At 40.8% G+C, this 27,655-nt stretch overlaps 1 protein-coding gene across 11 annotated transcripts in view; it reads right to left on the bottom strand.

The window, feature by feature from the left end:
• LTBP1 (latent transforming growth factor beta binding protein 1) overlaps positions 1-27,655 on the bottom strand; it is a 406,687-nt gene that overhangs the window by 66,819 nt on the left and 312,213 nt on the right. For all 11 annotated transcript variants that reach the window (XM_032352967.1, XM_032352969.1, XM_032352970.1 and 8 more), the window contains 3 exons: positions 26,839-26,961; positions 19,220-19,342; positions 13,191-13,316 (listed from right to left, as the gene is read on the bottom strand). In XM_032352967.1, the coding sequence (XP_032208858.1) occupies positions 13,191-13,316; positions 19,220-19,342; positions 26,839-26,961 (372 nt within the window). The remainder of the gene's footprint in view (positions 1-13,190; positions 13,317-19,219; positions 19,343-26,838; positions 26,962-27,655) is intronic.

Raw genomic sequence — 27,655 nt, 5'->3', positions numbered from 1 at the left:
CTGCTATACAGAGAGAAAGAAACTTTTATCTTGTTTAAAACAAACAAATGGGGGGCAGGAGGAACCAGTCCATGTAACTCCTCACATTAACAGAATAAAGGGGGAAATAGGATTTAAAAAATAACACAATTATTTCAATAGATGCATGAAAAGCATCTGTAATCATTAAAAACCACTCAGAATAAAGACTCTCATCAAACCACAAGTGTACATACCAGAAACAAGTATGGCAAACATCAAAGTTTAAGAAATAGTCAATATATTCAATGCTTTTTCTGCTGAGATCAGGAATGAGACAAGTAAGCTAGCTACCACCATTTCTATCGGAGAGCAAGTCCTAGATAGTGTAATAAGAGAAGGTATAATTATTGAAAGAAAATAAATAAACTTAGTGCTACCTTATTTATAGACAACATAACTGTTCTGTTCAAAATCCAAACAAATCTGCAGATAAACTTAGGGAAATAACAAGTAAGTTTAGCAAGCTCATAAGTACAAGGTCAATGCACAAAAATCAAATTGTTGTAAGGGTAGAATACATTTTAAACACCCTTTGCAACAACATAAAGATACTGAAAACTTACTTAAGATTAACTCTAAAAAAAATTCTGTCCAAGACTATACAAAAAACAACAAAACAACAAAACAAATGAAAGAAAACCTAAATAGAGGGATATGTTATATATATATGCGCATTGGAAGACTCAATATTGTAAAATATTAAATCTCCCCAAATTGATCTATTGATTGAATGCAATTCCAATCAAAATCCCAGCAGAATTTTTTTTTCTGGTATGATTTGATCAGCTGATCATAAAACTTACATAGCAATGTAAAGGGCCATGAATAACACCCTGATTAAGAACAGAACTGCACACTTTAGAATTTACAGCACATACATTAACATTCATTATAAAGCTACTATAGTTAAGACAATATACTGTTGGTGTAAGGATAAACCAACCAGTGGACAGAAGGAAAAAGAAAAAGACTCATACGCATTTACACACTGCTCACGACAAAGTTACTAGTGCAAATCAGTGGAAAAATTGTACTCTTCCCAATAAAGGGAGGCGATCCAACTGGAATACATTTAGGAAAAAGTAAATCTTGACCTCTATTTCACACCATATGCACAAAAAAGTATCAGACTCTTACAGATTCCAAAAGTAAAATATAAAATAAAGCTTATAGAAGACAATATAAAATTTTATCATGGGGCGCCTTGGGGGCTCAGTTGGTTAAGCAACTGCCTTTGGCTCAGGTCATGATCCCAGGGTCCTGGGATCGAGCCCCACAGCGGGCTCCCTGCTCAGCGCAGAGTTTGCTTCTCTCTCTCTCTCCCTCTCTCCCTGGCCTTTGTTCTCTCTCTCTCTCTCTTTCACTCTCTCTCTCAAATAAATAAAATATTTTTTAAAAAGTGGATCGTCATGACTTTAGGATTTGCAAAGACCACAGACACAAAAATTACTAATCTCAAATGAAATAATTAAAACACTGGCTTTCATTAAAATTAAGAACTTGGCTTCATTTCTTTAGACAGTTGTATTGAGCCCCTAATTTTGAAGAGGTCTGTTATGCAGAATTAGATAACTAAAAGAATACCCCAAAAGCTAATAAGGGTGTGAAAAGTTGTGGAACATCAACCCTCACAAAGGAAACACAAATGGATAGACACCATGACAAGAGATCCCTTACTAAGCAAGGCTAACCTTGAAAAGAAATGACAGCACCAGTGGTTGGCAAGGAGGTAGAACTGAAATGCTCAGAAGTAGATCTGGTCAGTGTGAACCAGGACTCTGAGAGCCGGCTGTATCTATGCAATGGAGACATTCTTTATACAACGAAACACCATACAGCAATGAAGATGAAGCTTGCAAACATGATGCTGGATGAAAGAAGTCAGACACCAACAAGTGCCTCCCGTATGCCTTCACTGATAAGATGTTCAAAAACAGGTACAAAAACAAAGCCAGGGTAACAAAGACAAAATAGAACTCTGTTTGGGTCATGGGGAGGGGAGTGGGTTAAAAGTAGGAAGAAGCTCGAGGCGGGGGGGGGGGGGGGCGGTTCGGGGGGCTCATTACCAAGTGCGTTCACTCTGTAAAAGTTCGTCAAGCTGTACTCTTACGATTCATGCACTTTTCTTTAATGCATTTTAAGCAATTAGAAAGTTTACTTAAAAAGAAGAGCCAATCCACACTGCTTTATTTCTTGGTTAAAGACCATCTTACCCATTTGAAAAAGTTCATTTTCTCTCTCTCTCTCTCTCTCATTGGTAAGAGGTATATATTAGACTAAAATATTAAGGGACTCTGAATAGTAATCCTGAACTGTCCATAATATGTCCCTATCTGTCCATAATAAGCCAAATACTATGAAATTTAATTTCTTCCAAGTAGAAAATAAAGTCAAGCTATTTTTTTAATAGGAATATAGGTGGATATATAAGAGCATATGTGGGGGCACCTGGGTGGCTCAGTGGGTTAAGCGTCTGCCTTTGGCTCAGGTCATGGTCCTGGGGTCCTGGGGTCGAGCCCCACATCGAGCTCTCTGCTCAGCAGGGACCCTGCTGCCCCCTCCCTGTCTCTGCCTGCCTCTCTGCCTTGTGATCTCTCTCTGTCAAATAAATTTAAAAAAAAAAAAAAGCATATGTGACACAACAGTCTTTCTTAAAAATCTAACTACACTTTTATGTGACCCACTGCAAGTCAAGGGAATTATGTGATTCTCTGTCCTTAATATGCCTCTTTTTTTTTTTTTTTTTTTGGTCTTATAGAAGGTGAGAATTATTATGGAGTGAGTTTTTTTTTGTTTGTTTTGTTTTTAATTAATTTTTTTTTATAAACATATATTTTTTATCCCCAGGGGTACAGGTCTGTGAATCGCCAGGTTTACACACTTCACAGCACTCACCAAAGCACATACCCTCCCCAATGTCCATAACCCCACTCCCCCTTCTCCCAACCCCCCTTCCCCCAGCAACCCTCAGTTTGTTTTGTAAGATTAAGAGTCACTTATGGTTTGTCTCCCTCCCAATCCCATCTTGTTTCATATGGAGTGAGTTTTTAAATCATTTACTTAAGATTATAACAGCATTGCTATGTATTCAGAACAGACTAGAATTCTAATATTCTAGGATATCTAACTTAGGAATTATTATTATTTAAACACACAATAGAAAATGGAAGACACATTTAAGGTTCGAAGGGGAGGTCATATTTGATGGTTAAGCATTAATGATGAGACCCGAGATCTGGACAGAGCCCTTGTCAGCTCTGCCCCACTCCACATGGCCCCTGCATAAATTTAAAGATAAACAGAGGGAGTAAAACATCCTTTTACATGAGGATAAAATATAAAAATTAGTAAGATTTTATTTTTATTTTTATTTTTTTTAAGATTTTATTTATTTATTTGACAGAGATCTCAAGTAGGTGGAGAGGCAGGCAGAGAGAGAGGAGGAAGCAGGCTCCCTGCTGAGCAGAGAGTCCCATGCAGGGCTCGATCCCAGGACCCTGGGATCATGACCTGAGCCGAAGGCAGAGGCTCTAACCCACTGAGCCACCCAGGCATCCCCAAAATTAGTAAGATTTTAAATTTTGTGAATTTGTTTGAACATCTGAAAGAGTCCTAAGAATTTTTCAAGAATTCAAATTAAGTCCTTGACTCTCACTTACAGTGGGTTTTCAAAGACAATGCAGTGGGACAAAGGTATAGAAGATTATCTCTTTATCATCCAAAATGAGGTCAAGAATGAAAATCCTCATGAACAAAATCATCTTAGATTCATTCCTTTAAAAAAAATCCAAGAAGAGTATTTCAGCCTTTACATTTCAAATTGTCTTAACAAGTTGACGCAGTGAGAGGCCAAGAACATGGGGGAAATGCTCTGGGTCTCGGGGATCCTCATGGAGGGGGTTCAAAAGGCTCAGTTCCTACAGCTGGAGAGGACATGCGTCAGGAAACAGGTTCAAGAGTCTGCAGTATGCCCCCAGCGCCTGTCTTCCCTCTCAGAGAACCAGGACACAGGGTGGGGAAGCCACTGTGTGTGACAGATGTTTGTTCAATTAACAACAACAACAACAACAAAAACCAAACCTCAAAATTATCGGCTAAAATCCCAAACTAAGTATCTGTGACACTTAGAGGAAAAATTCTGAATTGAGTTGAAAAGCAGGGCATTTTCAATGAGACATAAAACACTCTTTCTTTGGACAAAACCTAAACCTGCATACTCAAGTCATTTAGGTTTCTTTTGACAAAAAGAGGATCGCAGCATATTTCTGAATTCAAAAAGCCATTTTTCCCCATTATGGACTGACAAAATTTTATATAAAAACTGGAGAAGTGAATGAGAAGGATTTACATTTGCTACAGAAAAGAAACATTCCTTAAAATGTGAAGGGAAGAAATGAGAAGAAAGCTTAAAAAAAAACAACAAAAACACTTCTCTGCTCCTGAAGGTAAAGAATAATCCTAATTTGCTGTTATATAATGGACTACCACAAAAAGTAAAGTATGTGAATACTCCACGGGGAATAAATTCCATGCCACTCAGAAAAATGTCCCCTTAAATACTTACAGAAAATAGCTTGAACTTCAATTGCATGTTACTAACACAGTTACTTGCAAAAGATAATGTGTGAAATAGATTTTGTGTTTTTTTACACTCTATACATGTTTTAAAATGCACCGTTTTCTCTGAATATATTTATTTATAACCACTGAATTATCTTTGCATTAATTTAATAGCTGCACATTTTTACAACCAAGATTTTCCAAAAAATAAACATCTTCCTCTAGCTTCAGAATCATACTGTACATTTTCTCTTTTCATATAGTCTTTCTTATGCTAAAAGGTGCTGCCAACGAGGACCAGGAGAGAGCCCTAAGCACAGGCCAAACACATCAAACCCCAGATTCATCTTTTTGACACTTAGGCCCCAAAAGCAACACAGGATCGGCCAAAAAAAATTCCCATTTTTTTCCGCTATTCTAATTTTTCTCTTTCTATATTCAAATAGGAGGCCAAGAAAGATCAGTTATGAAGCCACAGAAAATAGACAGTGTATCTCTAGAAATAACAACTTCAGCATTTAAATGCAAATAAACATCAGCATTAGCCATCGGTTTATTGGCAATTGATTCATGAACCGTTTTAAAACCTGCCATCTTTTAAAACTTAGTGGGTCAATAGGAAAGTCAGTCATCTAGAACTCTTAGAGAAAACAAAGAGTAAGGAATTAAAGCAAATTATGTATAAATGGGTTATTATCCTATATTTTGTATGATTTATATAATTTACATTAAATAAATTTGGGATTTAGAAGTAGATAGAATATATGTAGTATTTCATTTATATCCAGACTTAGACTTAGAACTAACAGACAATTTAATTCACAAATACTTATGTAATCGGACTGTACGTTGTATATTTTGTAAGCACTGATAACATAAAAAAACAAATAAGTGTTAGATGCTCCCTCCTTTTAGATGTCCACAGGTTAAGGAAACAAATGGCAACATAACTAGGGTTTCAATGTAAAAAGTGCTAACACACTGCACAGAATTCACATTCCTGGACATCTATGGGGACAGGCTCCATTCTAACAGATACTTGTCAACACCCATCCACATACTTAACTCTTACAATGACGCCATGAATGCATTATGCATGTGGGGAACTTAGGCAGATGTGCCTTAAGTAAATTCCTTAAGTTCACACAGCTCAGACGTAGAGTAAGAGTTCAAGCCCACGAACTTGGAATCCACAGCCTAAATGCCTTTTTTTTTTTTTTTTAAGATTATACTTATTTATTTGAAATAGAATGAGAGAGAGCACGCACAAGGAGGGGGAGCAGCAGGCAGAGGGAGAAGCAGGCTCTCCACTGAGCCGATAGCCCCATGCGGGGCTCGATCCTAGGACACCGAGATCATGACCTGGGCTGAAGGCAGATGCTCACCCAGGGGCCCCCACAGCCTAAAAAAAATTTTTTTTGAAAGATTTAATTAATTTATTTGACACAGAGAGAGAGACAGCAAGAGAGGGAACACAAGCAGGGGGAGAAGGAGAGGGAGAAGCAGGCTTCCTGCCAAGCAGGGAGCCCGATGTGGGGCTCGATCCTAAACCTTGGGATTATGACCCGAGCTGAAGGCAGATACTGAATGACTGAACCACCCACGCCCCTCACACCCTAAATTCTTAACCATTTCTGTACCCAATACACACCCTAAATTCTTAACCATTTCTGTACCCAATAACTATGCAGGGTGTGCTTGAAAGAATTAAGTCTTCAAAAAATAGGAAAGACTGCACAAAAGTACACAATACATTCAATTTGGAGTCATCTTATCGTACCTGCTTCCTGATATTCCAGGATGAGTTACAGACCTCCTCTTTACCTTTTCATTCATTCACTGTTTATTGTGCCCTAATTATTCTCAACACCATACAACTGTGAACATCGAGAGTCTCATCAACCTCAGTATCCAGGAGTGGGGTCTGACAATAAACTACAAGAGAAAGAAGCAGAAAAAGGTGGCTAAAAGGAAGCAAAGGAGGGAACAGGAAGTGTTAGAGGGTGAATGTGAGAAAGGGTGGCCAGAAAGGTTTCCCAGAGAAAGACATCTGAATAAAGACCTATAATAGAGGTGACCATCTCTACACTTCTTAGTGTAATAAATTTCCTTGTTTCAAGCTGTTCATTACAGCCAAAAGCATTCCAGTTAATACTCACCCTACCCATTGGTTTGTCATGAAGATTATATGAGAAAATTGGTACCATGTCCTTAGCATCATGCCTGGTTCCCAAGAAGAAGTCAACAAGTGAAACCATTTTTAATAAAGTCATGACATCCACTATGGGAAGAACCTCCAGTCTACTCATGCTGGGAGTCCTACCAGGGAATACTCCATCAGCAGAATGGCCAAAAAATACCCAATTCTGGAATCGATGTATTAAATACTACAACTGAAGCCTAATGTATACAAATACTATTCTCAACAACTTTCCATGACCTATTGAGCATTTTATTTGCAAAGGACATTGAAGGACTCATGGCAGTAGCTGCAGAGAGACTGGCGCCCCAGCCAAGCGCTGGGTGGCAACAAAAGGTGTGAGGGGGAAGCAGACTATCTACAGACTTCACTTTCTGGCAGTTCTTTAGGTCTGCTTTTTGGCTGCAAGGAAAGTGTTTACTTCTCCGTCTGTGAATAGATGATTTTCCATAGCTCTGGGGTTTGAAAAGGTCAGCGGTGATAAAAGGCTTAGGAAGAGCTCTTGAATTTCTTTGCTACTATTATGAATTTCTTTATAAAAATGTTGATATACGGAAGACGATCAAGCAATGCATGGAAAATATGTATTCCAGATCCAAAAGCAGTTTATTCCAGCAAAATTTCCTCAGCTCTCTCCCTAATGATTTAAACATCCATTTTTACTCACTTCTGCACAAGTGTATTCACAGGAGCGAGCGTGAAGAACAGTAGCCTTTATAGCAGGAAGCCCTTCTTTACCTGGAATGTTGTAAGATCCTTTTCCTTTTTACATGGGGGGTAAAGAAGATCTTATTGTTAATCTAAATGATCTTTCTTTAGAAAGGACACATTCAGGTTGTATTCTCTCACTAGATTTTTCATTTTGGGACCATAAAGCTACTTAAAACAACAACAACAAAAAAACCCAAAAAACGAAAAACCCCCAAACCCCACAAAACAACAGCAACAAAATAAATCTGAAAAATCTTTGGGCCAAGTGCCCAGATGTAATATATTACTGAGTCAGGGCACTTCAATGTCCTACTTGGCTAAATCCATTTTAAAAAATATTTTTTCCTTGGTGACAGAAAGTTCTATCTCTGTGCCACAAAACCTCCAAAGTGCCTCCGTGCACAGTCAGCAATGGTTTTATACTTTCTTTCCATACTCTTTATAGAAAACATACCAAAAATCTGAGAACAACACCATGCTGCTCCAGATTTAGTTTTTATTTCTTCCATTTGGCAAAAGTTGCCTTTACCGTATTTTCTGGTTCCCATGAACACAAAATTAGCCTCAGAGCTTGAACCTAACTTCTTTTAGGCTTTTTTTGTTTTTTAATTTTTATTTTTTAGTAGTGTCTACACTTAATATGGGGTTCGAACCCACAACCCTGAAATCAAAAGTCACAGGCTCTATCGACTGAGCCAGCCAGTGCCCCTCTTTTGTTTCTGATATCACTGTTCTCGGCCAAGTTCAGGAAGCTAGCCATCCTGACCACATGCCTCTGATTACGTTCTCCCTTTCCAATGAGTGAGTTAGCAAGAAGTGGTTTGTAAAAGATATCCTAAAAAGTTACAGGATTAGAATCTCTAGGGCCATTTAACAACAGGACTGGATTCTTTGAATATGCTGGGATTCAGGGTTTAGTCACCATGTTACAAGAAGTCCGCTTCCCATCTTTTTAGTTGTCAAATTCGGAATCAGCATTAGAATTGTTTTGAAAGCGGGAGCAGAAGCTTCTGATCACATAGCCCGACCATGGTATTATTTTTTAAAGTAAGAAATAACAACCAGGGGTGGAAAATATAGGGAGAACATGGAATTAAAATGAAGGGTTTTGATTTTTTTTTTCCTTATGAAAAACAGGTAATGTTTTTCATAAGACTAACTTGAATGCTTGACTTTTAAAAATAGACGTTATTTTCAAGAGTAGTTTCAGGTTCACAGTAAAATTTTACTGCAAGTTCCGATAATCCCATCTCCCCAACCCCTGTCCTCTCCCTCAGTCTCCCTCACCATTAACGTTCCTAAACATTTGTTATGACTGATGGACATACACTGACATGCTATTATCAACCCACGTCCGTAGATTACATTAGGGTTTGCTCTTGGCGATGTACTCTGAGTTGTACTCCCCCGTCAAAACAGAACTCATGTAGGCAGGACGCTAACGGCCTCAGCAGACAATCTCATGCCCTCTGTTCTAGGATTGACAGGCTATTATCCCTCAGCCGGGGGATGACCAGTGTGAAAAAGGTACTGATAAGGCTTTATTTGTTCCCCAGACACAAAATCTCTCTGATTTCTCTTCATATTGAGACAGAATGGCCAATTCAGCCCACCTGAATTAGTATGGTACCAACTTTCCATTCTCTGCTCCAGCCGTCAGATCTCCCTTATCCTGCTCTACTTCCTTTTCCCACAGGGCTTCTGTCTTTCGAGCCCATTATGTAGTTTACAAGAAAGCAGGCATTGATGCTGTTCACCCACAGAACCCCAGGACGGAGAACGGTGGCTGGCACCTAGCATACACATAATATTTGGCAAATGAACCAGTGAGGATGCTTTCTTTAAGACAAGGCTTCAGGGAAGGGTTTTGGCCATGGTTTTGGAGGCCTGATGAGCCATGACTAACCAGGTTGTGTGAGCTACCAGTGCTGTGTTGCTGGGCTCCTTCAAGGTCCCTGCTAGACCGGTGTGGCCATTCTAAAGTGTAAATGGGCTGGAAAGCATAGTGAAGTCTAGTCATGTCTGATGGCCCCGAGCATAAACTCTCATTCAACCAGGATGCCCAAAAGGGAGAGCACCACGGCCGCTGGCCAGAGCAGTGTGCAGAGACCCATGCGCGTCGCAATGCGAAGTAAGAGGCCGGGGGGCGGGGGGGAGGCACCTCTTCACACGGGTCAGGGGACAGAAGCGTGACACATAGGAATCGGATGGTCACAAGTTTCCCCGCTCTCCCATTCACACACATTCTGCCATTGATGATGAGCCCAAACCCTGGGTCAGCTTATTTATACATGGGATGATCAATATTTGTCATGAGTTAAAGCTCTGCAACAACAACAACAACAAAGGAAAAAATAAAAGAGCAAAAGAACTGAGATTTTTAAAAACACACAAATAAGATAAATTGGGACACAGAACAGTGAACTTCGTTAAAGAGGTGAAACGTTTCCTTTGCTTTTCTACACGAGATAAACACCCTGGCTAAGAGGACCCAGAGGTGGTGGCAGGAGAAGAACCACAGTTCGAGGAAGAAAGGGAGGTAGAGAGGAGGAAGTCCATCCGAAGAGTCCAGTTTCCCTGCCCTTTTCCAACACCCATGTGCGGGACGGGAGAAAAATGACCTGCAGTATATATATATTTCAGGGGGGAGAGATAGAGACAATCTTTAGCAGGCTCCACACTCAGTGCGGAACCCGGTCTATGGGGCTCCATCTCACAACCCTGAGATCATGACCTGAGCCAAAATCAAGAATTGGGTGCTTAACTGGTTGAACTACCCAGGCACCCCAATCACCTGTATTTACTTTTCTTTAAAAAAAGATTATTTATTTATTTATTTCACAGATAGAGATCACAAGTAGGCAGAGAGGCAGGCAGAAAGAGAGAGAGAGAGAGGAGGAAGTAGGCTCCCCGCAGAGCAGAGAGCCCGATGTGGGGCTCCATCCAGGACTCTGGGATCATGACCTGAGCCGAAGGCAGAGGCTTTAACCCACTGAGCCACCCAGGCACCCCAGATTCTATCCCTAAAGCATAAATGTGTTAAATTGTTTAAGGTCAAAAACATAATTCTCTGTGTGTACTATTTCCTTATTTATCACAGATTGCCCTCCTGCAGTGTAGGCTCCCAGGGGACCAGAGCAGTGTTTTGCTGGTACAAGACAGGCACTCGGTACATGAGTAAACAGATGAACAGTTCACTCGCCACGTACCTCCCACTCTACTCCAACTGAACGTCCAAGAACACTGTCGTTCTTCGTGTGCTATAGGAGGATCAAGGTGTGCCTCCTTCCGCTATCAGGTACATGCTCCCAGAACACTATGTACAGAAAGGCAAGGAAGGATCCCCGGTGCTGTTTTTATTTCTGTACAATCTGCCATGCTCCCTGAAAGTCGGAATACTGGATTCTGTCGGAGTAGGCCTCTTCATTGTGCTTCAGGAAGTGGGACAGACACAAAGGAAGCCATGGGAAATCAGGAAGGGCCCTCCTACCCTCAGCTGGGCCAGACACAGCCCAGCTTAGAGCAGACTCTGCCAGCCCTGCGTCCACAAGTCTCGGGCTGCTTAAACCCGAAGTTCAGAAATAAGTTGGTGGACGGGCGTGCGGAGAGCCAGTCCCTTCTCAGTGTTAACGCAAGTCCTGTGCACATCAGTTCCGCAGCTAGTCCCGGTCACATGGGCTGGCTTCACCCTACACCACAGCCTGGGGTAGAATCAGGACATTCTGCTACTGCCACAAGTTTCAGGTTCAGTCCAACACAAGAAAATCTGGACCAGTTTAATGTAGCGGAGTAAGCCCATAAAAAATGAAAGCTTTGCAAAGAGAATAACATGCCTAATACTCTGGGAGATTTCTAGTTACACTACCATCTATCAACACAGTATTCTAAATTATCTATTTTATTACTTATAAAACTGTCCAGTTTCTAAAGTAAAAAAAAGGGTGGGGGGACCAAGTGTCAAAGAAAGTATACTGAAGTATAGTAATTTACAAAGACCTGGAGGTTTTCTAAAAACGTATTTTAAAATTCAAGTCTTTGCCAAGTAGATGCCTAACAAAATTAGAACTGCAAGTGAATTAGGGTGATTATATAACTCTTGAGTTGCAGCAATCGGTATTTAAAAAGACACGGAATTAAAAGAAAATCGCTTAGACAAAATGGAGGCGAAGGTTATTTATACTGGTATATTCTTCCAGAAGAGCAATTTTGGCTCATGAGCATAGGACGGGACCTGTGTTTTTTTCTGAACATAATTTCTGCACAGCACCGCCACTGGTGGTTATAATGTGGACCATTTTTCAGGGAAGGAAGCCCTTATAATCCATGTTCCAGACCCAAATGAGGAATCAAGCCTGATCTTTCTGGAATGCGGGGAAATGTGCATTCTGCCCATCAGTGTCCTCCGAGACCCAGGTGGGCTAGCACTGTGGCCCACTGCCGGGAACACTGTGGTCTGTGCAGCACAAAGTGTGTATTCACGCAGGGTCTTTCTTAAGAACTCCAGGCTCAAGGTCTAAATAAAAAATTCAGGTAAAACTCGAATCACCGCACCACGGAATCCTTGCAAACCCCCATGGCCACCTTTAATGATGTTTTTCCCCATTTCCCAACGTCTGAGGGCTTCCAAACCCCTCAAAATCCGCTTGCTCAAACCGCACCCACCCTCTCTCTCTTTCACTTGAAGCCAAATCTGGCATCAATGTTTTGTCTACTCAGCAGGAGAGTGATTTCAACAATCTCCTGCATTTTATAAGATCAGTTCATTCTTCCCAATATAATAATTAGTTTCAGATGAACCTGGTCGCTGTTCCTCGGCTCGATTCCACTGTGGTACGAGCAAGGAGAGGAGGCACTTCCTGCTGAGCTCTTTTTTGGAGCAAAGAATTTGGGTACTATCACAGGCCTGGGATAGAACCTTTGCGATTTACTTCTTTACAACTTAGCTGGCTTTTGATGACCTAGATGTTCCAAGAGATGGACTGAAATCATGATGATGATGGGAATCTTCTCAGTTTACTTTTAGAATGGATCAGATGAATTATTCCTCAATTTATCCAACTCTAATAAATCATTAAGAACATAAATCTCAGGACTACGAACAGTTCTGTGTCCCTGCAAACACACCGAGGTTGCAAAGAGGAAAGCCAACGTTGTTATCTGAGTATCTTACAACACAATTAACTTTTTAGAAGGTAATAAATACCAGTGGGCAAGGACATACACCAACCCACAGCTAAGGATGTTAGAGAAACAACTGGAAAATCCCTGTTGACAGTGCTTCAGAGAAGAATCACACAAGACATGTTTATAATGGTGAAGACTATCGTATGTCTTTTAATCAAAACTGGCAGAGTTTTGAGCTGTATCAAGGAGGCTGCTTACAGGTTTCCTTTGGGTCTCCCCAATGGACCTAAAATCATCATGTCCTGCATGTTTCCATGAATTAATTCAGTACCAGTAGTGGAATCAACTGTGAGTACTAGCATCATTATAACCTTAGGTCATCCTATGCGTAAATCCCAGCAATTCCTGAGCCGTGAATGTGGGCAGGAGTCACCTTGATACATACATGCCTGGAGGCCTTAAATCAGGAGTGTCTCATAGTGTCTTCCGGTGTTTGCCTGTTTCACAGAAAGTGATCTCCTTCCTCTCTGCTTTATCAGGAGATAATTATAGGCCTCCTGACGGTTTCTCTTACCTTCACATGTACGGCCATCTGCAGAAATTGAGAAACCCTGTTCGCAGACACAGTGAAAAGAACCGTCTGTGTTGAGACACTCTCCACGAGGACCGCAGCGTCCGGGTCGTTCGCATTCATTAATATCTGGAATTGAAACGAGTTCCAAATATGTGAAAAAATTTTTTTCCTTTGGTTTCATATGATAGTATGAAACATGTTTACTGGACATACAGTAAGCAACTCCAATACAAAACGATCGGACACTTATTCTGTGGCCCAAATGCGTTATTTGTACCTATACCAGACCACAAGTTTTAAGGGAGAAACAACTTTGGTTCAATTATATGAATAAGCCCACATTCAACCATTTTCAATTTATGAAAAAAAGCATTTTCATTTTCAGACGATCAACCTTAACATACTTTTTAAAAAATTTTTTTAATTATTTTTTTTAACATACTTTTTTTTTTTTTAATTTTTTTTTTTAAGATTTTATTTATTTATCAGAGAGAGAGGTGGGGAGAGAGTAAGCACAGGCAGACGGAGTGGCAGGCAGAGGCAGAGGGAGAAGCAGGCTCCCTGCTGAGCAAGGAGCCCGACGTGGGACTCGATCCCAGGACGCTGGGATCATGACCTGAGCCGAAGGCAGCTGCTTAACCAACTGAGCCACCCAGGCGTCCCTTAACATACTTTTTTTAAAGACCTATTGGAGGCTTGAGGAACACTAAGAAACAAATTCTGAGAAATGGTCTTCATCCATGAGCATGCTGTGTTCTTCTTGATCTTTCCCACAGCTGTTGGAGCCCCACAGCATTGGGTCCCCTCCATGCCGACTGACTCCCACGATGTGAACTTTTTTTTTTTAAAGATTTTATTTATTTATTTGATAGACAGAGATCGTAAGTAGAGAGTCAGGCAGAGAGACAGAGGAGAAAGCAGGCTCCCTGCGGAGCAGAGAGCCTGATGTGGGGCTTGATCCCAGGACCCTGGGATCATGACCTGAGCCGAAGGCAGAGGCTTTAACCCACTGAGCCACCCAGGCGTCCACACAACATGAACTTCTTAAGGGCAAAACAGGACATGCCTTACCAATACCCTTTGGTCCCTAATGTGGGCCTTCACAATGTCTGCTGAATATATAAATGAAACAGCCTCCCATCTATACTTGGTAGAAAATGATTAAAAGAAATAAAATACAAGAAAAGGAAGGTCTTCCAGATCAGTGAAGTTTTTATTATTTGCACAGCTTTGTGATGCCAATTCTTGAATGACGGGTCAAGGGCTTAGTGCAGTGCCTAATGGACAACGAAGGGTCAGCAAGTGGTAGCTACAATTATTAACACTCATGAACTTATACCGCTGTTCATATGTGCTGACCGTCTTAGCGTTAAGTCTTGTGCTGACCTGTTTGTTCTCAATGAAATGTGATTACACTCCCCATGGCCAGGGTCATGATGCACTTCTAAACATTTCTAATGCATGAAGTGAAATGTTCTATCAAGCCAGTGCTAATTATTGTGGCCACAAGTGCCCACATGATGATATTAATGACTCCTGGAGAATGGTCACTTATTCATACCGGTACTGACCCATGCAACTACCTATCTGCACTGTGTTTTTTTTTTTTTTTAATTTATTTATTTGACAGAGATCACAAGTAGGCAGAGAGGCAGGCAGAGAGAGAGAGAGACAGAGGAAAGCAGGTTCCCTGCCGAGCAGAGAGCCCGATATGGGGCTCGATCCCAGGACCCTGGGATCATGACCCAAGCCGAAGGCAGAGGCTTAACCCACTGAGCCACCCAGGTGCCCCTGCACTGTGTTTTAATCAGTGTTTTACTCAGCTGTGTCCCTTATTACACTGACAGCTCCTTGAAGAGAACCATGTGTCTGAATGGAGTCCCCAACTCCTAGTACAGCACGTTCACAGTGTATTAGGGATGTTTGCCCACCACAAAATCTCGGTTATGGTCATGCTCTCCTAATTAAACCATGATTGGTTAAAATACTCTTGTTAACTGGGGCCATGAAAACTATCACAGGTCCTTGGAACCCTGCAGGCAGGAGCCCTTCTAAGGCCATTTCCTTACCTTCCTGAAGCCTCTTTTACCTCTCAGTAAAGAGGTCCTTGATGCACTTCCTTAGAAGTCCATCTTTAATTCAATTAAAACTATTTACTGAATGCTTCCTGTGAGAAGTTTGAACAGGCTGGGGTCCTTGCCATTATGAAGCTCACAGTCTAACAGGGGAGGCAGGAGCCAACATGAGTTGCTGTAAAGCTTAATGGGCACATGGAAAACGTATGGATTACGAGCCCTTCCCAGTGACCTCGAGAACATGCTTACCCATCAACCCTAGAGTTCTCCTCCATAAAGTTATTCCTTTCTCTGCACCCAGGATCTCCTGGTGCTCTTCTTTTTGGCCTGTCCCCTTCACTCTGACCCTCTGTCAACACCACTGATTTATTCATCTGTCTACATCAATTCTTAACTCTTTACCATTCTGTTGGCCATATAATTCGCACTAGCTGGCTTATCCACAACTGAATCAAAATAAGAAACCAAGCAGGAATTACTCATATTTCTTAACAATCTTCCCGCTCTTGTTATTGTCACTGATTTAACAGCATTTCAAGGAAGCGCAATGAATCATTTTCTACTTGACTATTTCTCAATGTGACTTCACCCTGTGAAACCCTTTACTTCTTTTATAAAATCTCCAATACCTTTTATGATTCATCCCGACCCACTAGTAATACCTTAGACTGGGCATCTTTTTTTGAACTCTGACCATCTCTTGGCTTTTAGTTTCATTTTTTTCTTTCCAGCCTGCTGTGTTGGGTTACCTCTATCTGGGTAACAAGGTTCAATAAAGTTCCACTGGCCTGGGGAGGGGGTCAAGCTCAAGGTCCATATCTATCTTGTAGAGCCCAAGAGGTTTTCCAAACCTCCTCCTTACTGCATCCTATGCCTCCATGTGGCCCTTTAAAAGCTGCCAACTTGCAGCTTTGCAGAGGGAATAATGCATGAAGGGCTTGCTTCAAGAGAATTCACTGATTAACAAATAATTGTCTAAAAAGTTTGATGACAGGAACTGAAGATGAATTCCCAGACTTTTTTCCAGGAAACCGCTAAGAAAGAACAACACGAATATCTGGAACTAGAGCAACATATGCATCCAATTTGGGTTGCACTTATTGAGGCATTTCTAAACTATGCTGCTAGCAACTCAGCTGAAAGCCAGACTATATTTAAGTTGGGTTTCTTTCATGGGTCCGAGATTCCACAGAAATTCACAATTGGGCATCTGTAAGCTAAAATGCAAAACTGAAGTGTGTTCTGAATCTCCAATGTACACAGTCCCATTCCTACAGAGACTATTAACATGGAATTGCCATGCTGTCTGCATAGCAGCCTTGATTTTGCTGTGGGAAGAGACTCTTAGACTTCCAACCGAATATGCCCTATTGAATATGGAACTATCTTCAGCTTATTGGGTAAAGTTTAAAGCTTTGGTCGCCACACACTGTCATTCATATATTATATGTCCCATAGTCATTAGCACTGGCGTCAATCTCATTTTCAGCATTAAAACAAAACTGAAATTGACGCCTGGGTACAGAATGCGACCTGGTCATGAGATTAGACAGAAGTAGGCTAGTAACCTCAGGCGGAGTGAAAGATCAGAAGGCTGCCTCCAGTGGCACAGCCAGAGGGACAGCATTTAAAACAAGAGGAGTGTACATTGCTGTTATAAACAGCCTCTAATCGGAGAAAGTGGGTGGTGGAGAAGATTCATAGATAATACTCTAAATGGCATTAAAACCTGTTTCAGGAATATTTTTCATGTGTTTGGATTTAAGTTTTTTAAGCAGACATATTCATTTATTCTGGAAAAAAAAAAATCACCCATGTGACTGAGCCTGAAGTCAACTTAATAAGGATTTACAGTTAATAAGACATGTTTGGAGAAGTGACATATTAGAGTTGATACCAAATCACAAACTGAATGTACTGAGAGAAGACAGTAGTATAATTAATAAATCAGATGACTAAATTACTTCCTTATGATTTAACTCTAGGAGTTTGTGAAATCTGCAATATGAAATCACTGCCCATTTAAAGAAGACTTATTTTGCCTCTATTTGGTCAAAAATTGTGGAGGAAAGGAAGGAGGAAAGAAAGTACTGCTTTTAAACCCAAACGTGTGCAATAAAAACAGGATACCGGGGTTTTTTAGGGGGTAACTCTTGGTATTTTTATATAAATCAAGATTCATTTGAGGATGAAAAAGTTCCAAAATGGAAATAATCACACAGTAATTTTATAATTCAAGTATTTCTTCTCCATTGCATTAAATCCAAGCACATTTACTTTCTGCATTGAAAATACTGAAAAAATTTAAATTCACCTTACTGCATCACAATGACAAATGAATATAGGACATCCAATGGGGAACATCGCAGTATGGTTAAATCTTGGGCTTGGTAAGTAAATTAATTTTTAAAAATCATGAGGCAAAGGCCCAAATCTTTGGTGTCACAGGGACATATAGATGGATGTGGATAATACTACGGACATAGGGTAGAATATGATTCCAACGCTACGACTTAGAGAGTACACAAATCCTCCCTTTCAAGTACTCTACATCCGGGATATGAAAGAGAAGACATAATTGAGGACAATGCAGAATTAAAAAGTTATTCATGTCCAGTAGCAGTGGAAAAGGAGAACTCCAACAACCTTTACTTATATGTACTTTGGGATATACTGCAGAGTTTGCTAATGGAGGGGAAACCATTAGGGGGAAAAAATTACCCAAGTAGCAGATATAAGTATAAAGGTAAATATAAGTGAGAGCCTTCGGTGGAAGAAATAGGCATGGATTTATTAAGACTAATACAAAGGAAACCCTGCATGGCAGCCAGGTAGAGCTAAAAAAGTTGAGATGAAGGATCTAGACAATCTGATTTTTTAAAAAAAAGATTTTATTTATTTATTTGTCAGAGAGAGAGAGCACACAAGTGAACACAAGCAGGGGGAGCAGCAGGCAGTGGGAGAAGCGGGCTTCTGAGCAAAAAGCCTGATGTGGGACTTGATCCCAGGACCCTGGGATCATGACTTGAGTCAAAGGCAGATGCTTAACAGAATGAGCTCCTCAGGTGTCCCAACAATCTGATTTTTCAGTCCCAGCATCACCAGTAACTCAGTGTACTACACTGGGGGACAAATATGGAGTCTCACAGTCTCCTCCCTTATTGCTATAAACATGGTAATAATTGGTAGGGCAACATAGGGAAGAATAGTGGAAAAAGATCTTGGGCTCAAATCTCTACTATTTATTTGGGAGGACCAAGCTAATTTCCCTAAGCCTCAGTTACTCATGTGTAATGGATATAAGAAAAGCTGCCTCTTAAATTCTCCACAAACCTATGAGCTCCTAACAGCAACTGGCACATAGTAGGTGTTCAGTTAAAGTTCTTATGATTGGTGCTGTATTCTTACAAGTGCCTTGTGTCCTCTATACTTTTGGGAGATGCAATGTGATAGCACTTTAAGGAAAATAATAAAACCCTGCATTCTATACCTCTAATTTTGACCAAATTATTAATGAGTTGTTTTTTTTTTTTTGTTTTTTAGGAAGAGAAAAAGCTGAATACTGGATAAAAACAGGGATCATGGAAAAAAAGGATAAATACCATCCATGAGACAAAATGAAACATACCCACAAAAGACATTTAAAAAAAAAACCAGAAGATAATTTTTAATCTAGCACCAAGATTGGCCCATGGAAGGAACAGCAAAGTACAGGTGATCTCAGCTACCACAGAAGTTTGCAGAGCTAGGACACAGTTCCAAAATGCACGAGTTTCAGTTAATATTGAGTGTAAAGTGAGGACTTCCCATAGTTGATGTAGACCCAAGAAAGAGATTTCAAAACTATAATTTGGCACAGCTCATTTATATATAAATGGATAAAGCCGCAGACTACCATCAGGAGTCATCACAGAATTGAACTATGTAAATTAGGACTAAAAAGCAGAGAAGTACCTTGACATCCTTTATGGTCATTTAGCTGGAATCCATCTGGACAAGTACAATCATAGGACCCTTCAGTGTTAATGCAGTCTCCTCCTTGGCAAACACTGTTGTCCTCCAAGCATTCATTGATATCTGTAAGTCAATTTTAACAATTTAAAAGACAGAATAAACTATATTAAAAAATTAAGCATTACTCTTACACGCGTTCATGTAAATGAACATTATTTTGCATTGTTCACAATAGCATAATGTTTAATGGAGGACAGCTTTTTAACTTTTTTTTTCTTTTTTAAAAGATTTTATTTATTTATTTGAAAGACAGAGATCACAAGTAGGCAGAGAGACAGGCAGAGAGAGAGGAAGGGAAGCAGGCTCCCTGCTGAGCAGAGAGCCCGATGTGGGACTCGATCCCAGGACTCTGGGATCATGACCTGAGCTGAAGGCAGAGGCTTTAACCTACTGAGCCACCCAGGCGCCCCGCTTTTTAACTTTTAATTTTTTAAAATGAAACAATTTGAAAGGATTTTGGCTTTGAACAATAAATAAATTAAGGGTTTAACATCAAATGAAATTGGGAAGAGAAAACATCAAAGTCTTGTACTAAACAATTCACTTGGCTATGTTCTTGGTGACAACAGGGAATAAAAATATTCTTTAAATATGAATTAAGAGGGGTGCCTGGGTTGTTCAGTTAGTTAAGCATCTGCCTTCGGCTCAGGTCATGATCCTGGGGTCCTGGGATCCAGCTCAGAGTCAGGCTCCCTGCTCAGCTGGGAGTCTGCTTGTCCTTCTCCTTCTGCCCCTCCCCCAGCTTATACTCTCACTCACTCTCTTAAATAATAAATAAAAATTAAAAAAATAAACAAATGGGATCAGGAGGGAAACAAATCATAAGAGACTCTTAATCTCTGGAAACAAACTGAGGGCTGCTGGGGGGTGGTGGGATAGGACAGGAGGATAGGGTGTCTGGGTTATGGACATTAGGGAGGGTATGTGCTATGAATTATGTAAGACTGATGATTCACAGACCTGTACCCCTGAAGCAAATAATACATTACATGTTAATTAAAAAAAAAAAAGAAAAATATAGAAGTAACTTCCATCATACACTTTACCCATAGTTTTGTGAGAATGTGAATCTTATTTTATTTCATTAAAGAAGGCGGCCTCTCAAAGTAAATAATGAATGAATGAATGAATGAATACATAAATATTAAGAAAAATCTTGAGCATCTAGGGGTGCCCAGGTGGCTAAGTTGGAGAAGCATCCATTCTTGATTTTGGCTCGGATCATGATCTCAGGGTCCTGAGACTGAACCCCAAATCAGGCTCTGCACTGGATGTGGATCCTCCTTAAGATTCTTTCTCTCCCTCTCCCCCTCTCCCCCACAAAATAAGTAATAAATAAGCAAAGAAAGCAAGTGGGGGTGGGGGGCTCAGTCGGTTAAGTGTCTGGCCCTTGATTTTGGTTCAGGTGATGATCTCAGCATCATGAGACCAAGTCCTGAGTAGAGCTCACACTAGGCAAGGAATCTGCTTAAGATTGTTTCTCCCTCTCCCTCTGCCCTTTCCCCTACCTCTCTCTCCCTCTCAAAAAAGAAAAAGAAAAAAGAAAAAGAATATTTGGAGCATCTATTTATACAAGATCCTGTACTATGAATCATAAGAAAATTTTTAAAGTATTTGGCATGATTTCTGCTCCCAAACAGAAATGATTTAAATTATATTAATAAAAATAAACACAAAATATTACATCGCTTTGTAAGTCCAAAAAAATTCAACCCAAGAGTTGTCAAAATATATAATTACTTGTCAAAAGAATAGTACCAACTTCATGTGTCACATGGATTCGGAGAAGAGATATCATAAAACCAAAGGTGGCTTCATGTCACATGCTTGAAGTTGGGACCACAGAGTAGAAAGTGGAGGAGGGAAGGTAGGGGGCGCTTTTGGCAGGAAAGGGCATCAGCAAGATCAAAAGCTCCATTGAAGTCACTTACTCAGCAGCTATCACCAATAGGTTTGAGGTTGACTGGATTTTTTAATGCATATATTTATAGCATATGCAACTAAACATGGTTTACGTAACCAGTAATGAGTTCTGACTGTGAGCATGTGAGACAATTAATGACCCCCCTCACTGCGCGAATGCTGGGCAGATCTTTCACGAGGGCTGTTTATTACCACATTTACTTCCAGTCAGAGCTCATTACTCCTAACACAGTCCATGACTCCCTCTTCTGTTGTCTGTGCAGGACTTCAATTATTAGCACTGAAAAAAGCTAAGGAACAAAACCTTCTTTGTTTCTCAGAACTTGGCATATGATGGCATTTCTTGCCAATAATTATGATTGCTGTGAAAATGCATGAGAAGTTCCAGGAAGAAGTGAACAGGGAGACAGTTACAGTCTCAGTCTCCTCACTGTCCTGTTCAAAACGCTGGCACACCAAATCGAATTCTCCTTGTGGAACCCAATCCACTTATTAATGACTGTTCATGAGGCAAATAAAAGAGAAACAAGAAAACACCTCTACAGTTTCGCTCCACTAGAAGAGACACAAGTCAGCCTGTCCCCCTACATTAAAATGTTTCTGAATACTGACTCTAGGACATAAAACACAGCTGATGTGACTTCGTCACACCTAAAGTGGGGTATTCCTTCTTCTTTAGTGTGTTTTTCCAACGTCACTCAAGTGAAATTTACATACAATACATGCATCGAATTTTAAGAGTCTAGCTCATTGAGTTTGAACAAATGTAGATACATTCTTGTGACCACCGTACAAAGTACAGACATTTCTTTATCCATTTATATCTGTTGGGATCACTGCTGGATTCTTAAATCATCGCAAATGTGATCATTTTTTTAAGGACCTGTGAGATATCTCTAAGAATGTTATTCTGTAGTTACAAAAATAAGGCTTGGTGATATTTCTCTTTGCTTCTTTTTCCAGTCTGCCCTTAAATTTCCATTCCTAATTAACCACAAAAGAGACACTACAGGAAAATTATGCACAAGAGAGAGAAGAGCATGCAGGAACCAGGGTCTCCCATGAGGTGTGAAACCTTCAGGTTTCATTCCCATGCCAAAGAACGTTTTATTCGCCAGCTAACTGACACTTGGTATATCAAGATTTCTAAAAGTGGAAACAAAGTTAATAGAGAATATTTTTTAGGCTTAATATAAATTTTTAAATTTTAGATATAAAATAGATAAAAATTCCCTGAAATATTTTAGGTATTTATTTTTGATATAAATTCTATGAAAATAATTCATAAGCTCCAACCCTCTGATTTTTTTTCAATAATGATTGTGTCACATGGGGATAAATGCTAGTCTGCTGTGTATGAATCTCTGTCATAAAACATGGATTAAGTGAATATATTAGATCAACCATTAAAAAGAAAGCTGTAGGCATTTCTATCACCCTAAAGTTTTTCTTGTGCCCCTTTTCTGTTTGGCTTCTTCTGGTCAGCACAGTGTTTTTGAGACTGATCTAAGGGACTGTGTGTATCAACAGCTCTCTCCTCTTTATTGCCACGAAGTGTTGCACCGTATGAATGTGCCCCAATTTGTTGACCCATTCACCTTTGATGAGTGTCTAGACTGTTTACAGCCTAGCTATTATGAATACAGTTTGTGTAAGTCTTTGTGTAATCACAGGTTTCCATTTGCCTTGAGTAAATTCCTAGGGGAAGTGGCTGGATCTATAGTAGGTCTAAATTGGGATGGAGAGGCCCCCTGAAGTGGTTGTGCCATTTTATTTTCCCATCGGGCAGCCATGAGAGCTCCAACTTTCCACACTTATTCTAACAGCTCCACTGCTGTTTTCATGGGTGTTATGTAGGCCTTTGGTTTTTAGATGTACCTTTCCTTGTTCTGTAGGAAACTGGGATAACCAAGGAAAGGCAGATTTCATCGTCAGTGTCGTGTGAAGAATCTCAACTCGAAAAAGACGAAGGAGAGTCCTAAGAACACGGATTTCACCCACAAGGGAAACACTACATTACCCAGATGTTTGCCTTTGCATAACGGAAGTGTGTCAGCTTTGGTCGTACTACTTTAAGATTATTTGATTTTTTTTCAAAATCTAAGAGAACCTATGTGAGGAAAAGAAACAGTATTCTAAGTATTTATAAATGATTGTATAGATTTGAAAACCCTGCATTACATTAGAGTATGATTTAGCCTAAATTTTTTGAAAGACCTCTATCTTCAAAAGCATAAAAAAAAAAAAAAAAAAGAAAGAAAAAGAAAAGAAAAGAAAAGGTAGGTTGAACATTGAGAGAGAGCCCAAGATGGGACAGTCCTGCACCACTGCCTAGGGTGGTGTAAAAGACAGAGTCCTTCTAGGATTTGGGCAGGAGGCTCTAAGGAAACTGATGTCAGTCTTGGTCACACCCTCACTAAGAATGCACTGGTCAAAGTCACCAGGGATCCCCACCCTGCTTAATCCCCTGGTCCATTCTGGTCCTCATTCTGCTAAGCAGCAATGTTTGACACAGTCCACGACTCCCTCCTCTCAGAAATGTTTTCTTCTCTTGGATTTTGATTTCCCTCCTTCCTGTCCTGCCACTTGTTCTTCATCCCTTTGGTTGCTTCCTATCCTCCTCCTCACTTAAAATGAGGGGCCAGAACTCCATCTTTGAACCCCTTCTTTCTTCTAGCTATGCTCACTCCCTTGGTGACATCTTCCAATTTCACAGCTTAAACACTGGCTACATGTTAATGACTCACAGTCTGGGACTCAACCCTGAATTTTACACACACCGGTCCAACTGCCCCTCAGAGATCTTCATCTGGATACTCATGATAGGCACCCCATATTTAAAGTGCCCAAGTCCAACTCCTAGTTTCTTCCACAAACCCTACTTCTTGGCACCCCTGCACCTGCTATTCCTTTGAATGGAATCGTCTTCCTATCAATAACCAAATGCCATGATCTCAAGGCAGCCTCTGTAAGGTCAGCCCCATCCCCTCTCCCCACTGTCCATATACCCCCGTTTTTTCTCCCTAGCATTTATGGTCACTTAAACTATATATTTTACTTATTTATCATGTATATCTTCCTCACTAGAATGTTAGCTCCACAAAGGGAGGAATTCTTGTCTGTCTGGTTTATTGCTGTATATCCTATACCTAGAACAATACCTGGGACATCCTGGGAACACAATTATTCGTGGAATGAATGCATGCATGAAAAGAATGAATGATTTTGACTTGGAAAGAAATGTCATGAGGAAACAAATACAAGCACTTCTTTTCTCTCCTTTTTTTGATTTGGTCCACAAAAAACGACCAAGAGAGAGGGGCCACAGAAAGGCAGAGTAAATCCTAAATCTTTTTCAGGCTTTGCAAGGGACTAGCATGGACCAATCACAGTGACGGGCTGGGGAAGGTGCTAAGGTGGGGCATGGAAGGAGAGATTGTATCTAGAAGGGGAACAAGTCAGAGGCAGAGTCTTTGGGGCGCCTGGGTGGCTCAGTGGGTTAAAGCCTCTGCCTTCAGCTCAGGTCGTGAACCCGGGGTCCTGGGATTGAGTCCCGCATCGGGCTCTCTGCTCCATAGGGAGCCTGCTTCCCCTTCTCTCTCTGCCTGCTTCTCTGCCTACTTGTGATCTTTGTCTGTCAAATAAATAAATAAAATCTTAAAAAAAAAAAAAAAAAAAAAAGCAGAGCTTTTGAAGGCTGGGATGCCAAGATCTCTAATAACCACGACAATGGAGGCCAGCCTTCGCAGGCCGAATGGCTACTGAGCGTGTTGGAGCAAGTAACACACAGAAGTTAGCACAATACTTGAGATTTTGACTTCCGGAAGGACTGAGGATAAACACTGCAAGAAAACAAGGCTTTTGGCAGAGTTATGAGAGGGAAGTTACACATGTAAATATAGAAGCCAACAAGAAAGATGGTTCTTCCTCCCACAGCTGGGGGAGGCATGTGAACAGCAAGAGCTCAGTTAATTACAGCTGAATACCACTGGGGAGGGTCAGAAACACGACTGGTTGGGAATTAGCAGGCTGAAGTGCTATTAAGAGTTTCAAAGACAGCACTGAATTACTTGAATGGACTCCAACCCTATTTATAACCTAGAACACTAGGGAAATTATCCCTGACTTTAAGAGAAAAAGGACCAATTATATACTCCAAAAGAAGCCTTCTTATCGAATATCTGTGTTAACAATGATGAAAGTGGGCTAAAAGCTTTTATTTGGCTTTTCATGTGGTTGATGTTCACAGACTAAAAATTTGGACTTCTGATGAAACGGGCAACACATTAAAACAGCCGAAAGAGAGCAACATGCCCTCTACCGAGGACCAGTCAATGGCCTTGGTTGCCCTCTATGTCAGTCAGGGGTTAGGACAGAAGAGATGCTGGTGGTCTACTTAGGTTTTCAGGGCCTTACCATGTGCCCCGTCACCTGTTTACTCTGGAAGAGGTTCCTCCATGGCCGGTCCCCAGCTACACGCTTGCCTCTCCCAGCTTGGAAAGCCACTATGCTGAGTCATTAACTGTTATCCATATGTTATAGAGTTCCCAACACACAATTTTTCAATCAAATTTCATTATCTTGATTCATCACTTGTTTGCCTGTTTTTCAATACGTATGTTGATTACACCTCTTGACTGGAGTGAAGACCCATTTGAACACCATCCTTACCTTTGGATCAAATCCTAGATGATTTACTTATTCAGCACTAACATTCATTTTAAGGCCTTTAAAACTGCCCTGACTGCCCTCTGGAAAGGCTGTCTCTGTTCTGCCAAGTTCTCTGGTCAGGAAAGTAGGGTGCTAGGAAGTATGATGGCTCTTTCCCAAACAAGAGGGATGACAAGTGAGAAAGCCTCATGGCCATTTTTCAATGTGTGTCACATTTGTGCCATAAAACCCCTCACCCAAAAGCTCATGTGCTTCTCTCCAAGGTGGGGTCCAACCTCTCACTCACAGACGCTAACTCTCTATGTGAGGCACAATACTGCCTCGCTCACATTTCTGGTTTCACAACTGATAGGGTTTACGTGCGGGACATCAGAGGACGAACAGGGAAAAACACAGTGAGTTGAGCAGACCATGAGCTCAGAGAAATCACATGTGACGTGCTGGGGAAAGATCAGCTCAGCAGCCCTGACCCACCCCGAGGCTGGGAGGCACAGCAGGTGGTGGGGTAGTGGGTGGCTAACAATTACCCAGTGCTGTACACCTGGGGTATCTTTTAGAAATACTTACACAGAAAGCTCAAAACTGAATAAAATATAGCTCACAAAAAGCTTCACAGTTATCTGGAAAATCAACTTGTGTTTACGTATTTGGATGCTGGTCCTGCTTAAATAAGGTATTGAACCATTCAGAACCACAGACCGGGGATAAACCATCTAAACCAGAGGAAAGTGAAACTGATTCTTTCTGCATTTAAGCTGGCATCACACTTCTAAAACCCAGCTCTGAGCAGCGCAAGGGAAACCTGGATTCTACTGGCTTCTTTTCATTATTTGTGTAACCACAGGGAAAACGATTTTGCAGGAACCTAGTGTCCTGACTGTGAGGTCAGAAGGTAGGACTCAAGGACAGAAGGCAGGACGATGTCCAGATTTCTCTGGGATTCTGCAGTCAGGAGCAGTTCTCACCTTCACAGTGGTCCCCAAGGGCGGATGCTCTGTAGCCTCGGTCACAAACACAGAGGAAAGAGCCCTCTGTGTTCCTGCATTGTCCATTACTGCAGAGATGATGATACCGACACTCATCAATATCTACCGGGCAAGACAGTAAAATGAAACTGTGTGAGCGGTACTCTAAAAATATTTTTAATCATGCATGTAAAGAAGTCTATGAACTATCTAGTTATAACCAATTTAGACTCTTGGTTATGTGAATTAAACTGATCTCTAGTAAAAAGTCATGAATCCCCCAGGAGGGAAAATCCAGATGAACTTAAAATCTTAACCAGGAAGCTAAGAATCTGTATATATGAATCCCAATGTTCATCGAGGAGTGGCAAATACTTTGCTGTAATCTGTAAACCTCAACTTAGCTTCTTGAATCTCTTTTAGAAGTTCAAGTAGAACACCGAGGTTAAAAGCACTTAGGCCTGTCATTGTCTAAAGCAGAGGTCAGCAAACGACAGCTCACTGCCTACTACCTGCACATGCGTCATAACTGCCCAACAGAAGGCACAATGATACGTTGCGTGTATTTAATTCTTCTACTTTTACCATGAGACTTCAAGTCTCCTGACGGGGGGACTATGTCTACCACATCCTTTCTGACTTAGATGATCTAGCGTTTTATAGTGGGCAGGTGTTAATTCACGTTGTTTGTTGGCAGGCTTTGTTCTTCACATCTGAGCACACTGACCTACTTCTGGATTCTAGAAGAGTCAGCATAAACATCAGTTTCCACAGGGACCCCGCACGACTCTACTCTCCCCTGCTCTGTTATAGCATC

This window comes from Mustela erminea, chromosome 7 (assembly GCF_009829155.1).
Source record: "Mustela erminea isolate mMusErm1 chromosome 7, mMusErm1.Pri, whole genome shotgun sequence".
Lineage (NCBI taxonomy): Eukaryota > Metazoa > Chordata > Mammalia > Carnivora > Mustelidae > Mustela > Mustela erminea.
The sequence above is the reverse complement of the archived record's forward strand: the minus strand, read 5'-3'. Positions and strand labels throughout refer to the sequence as shown.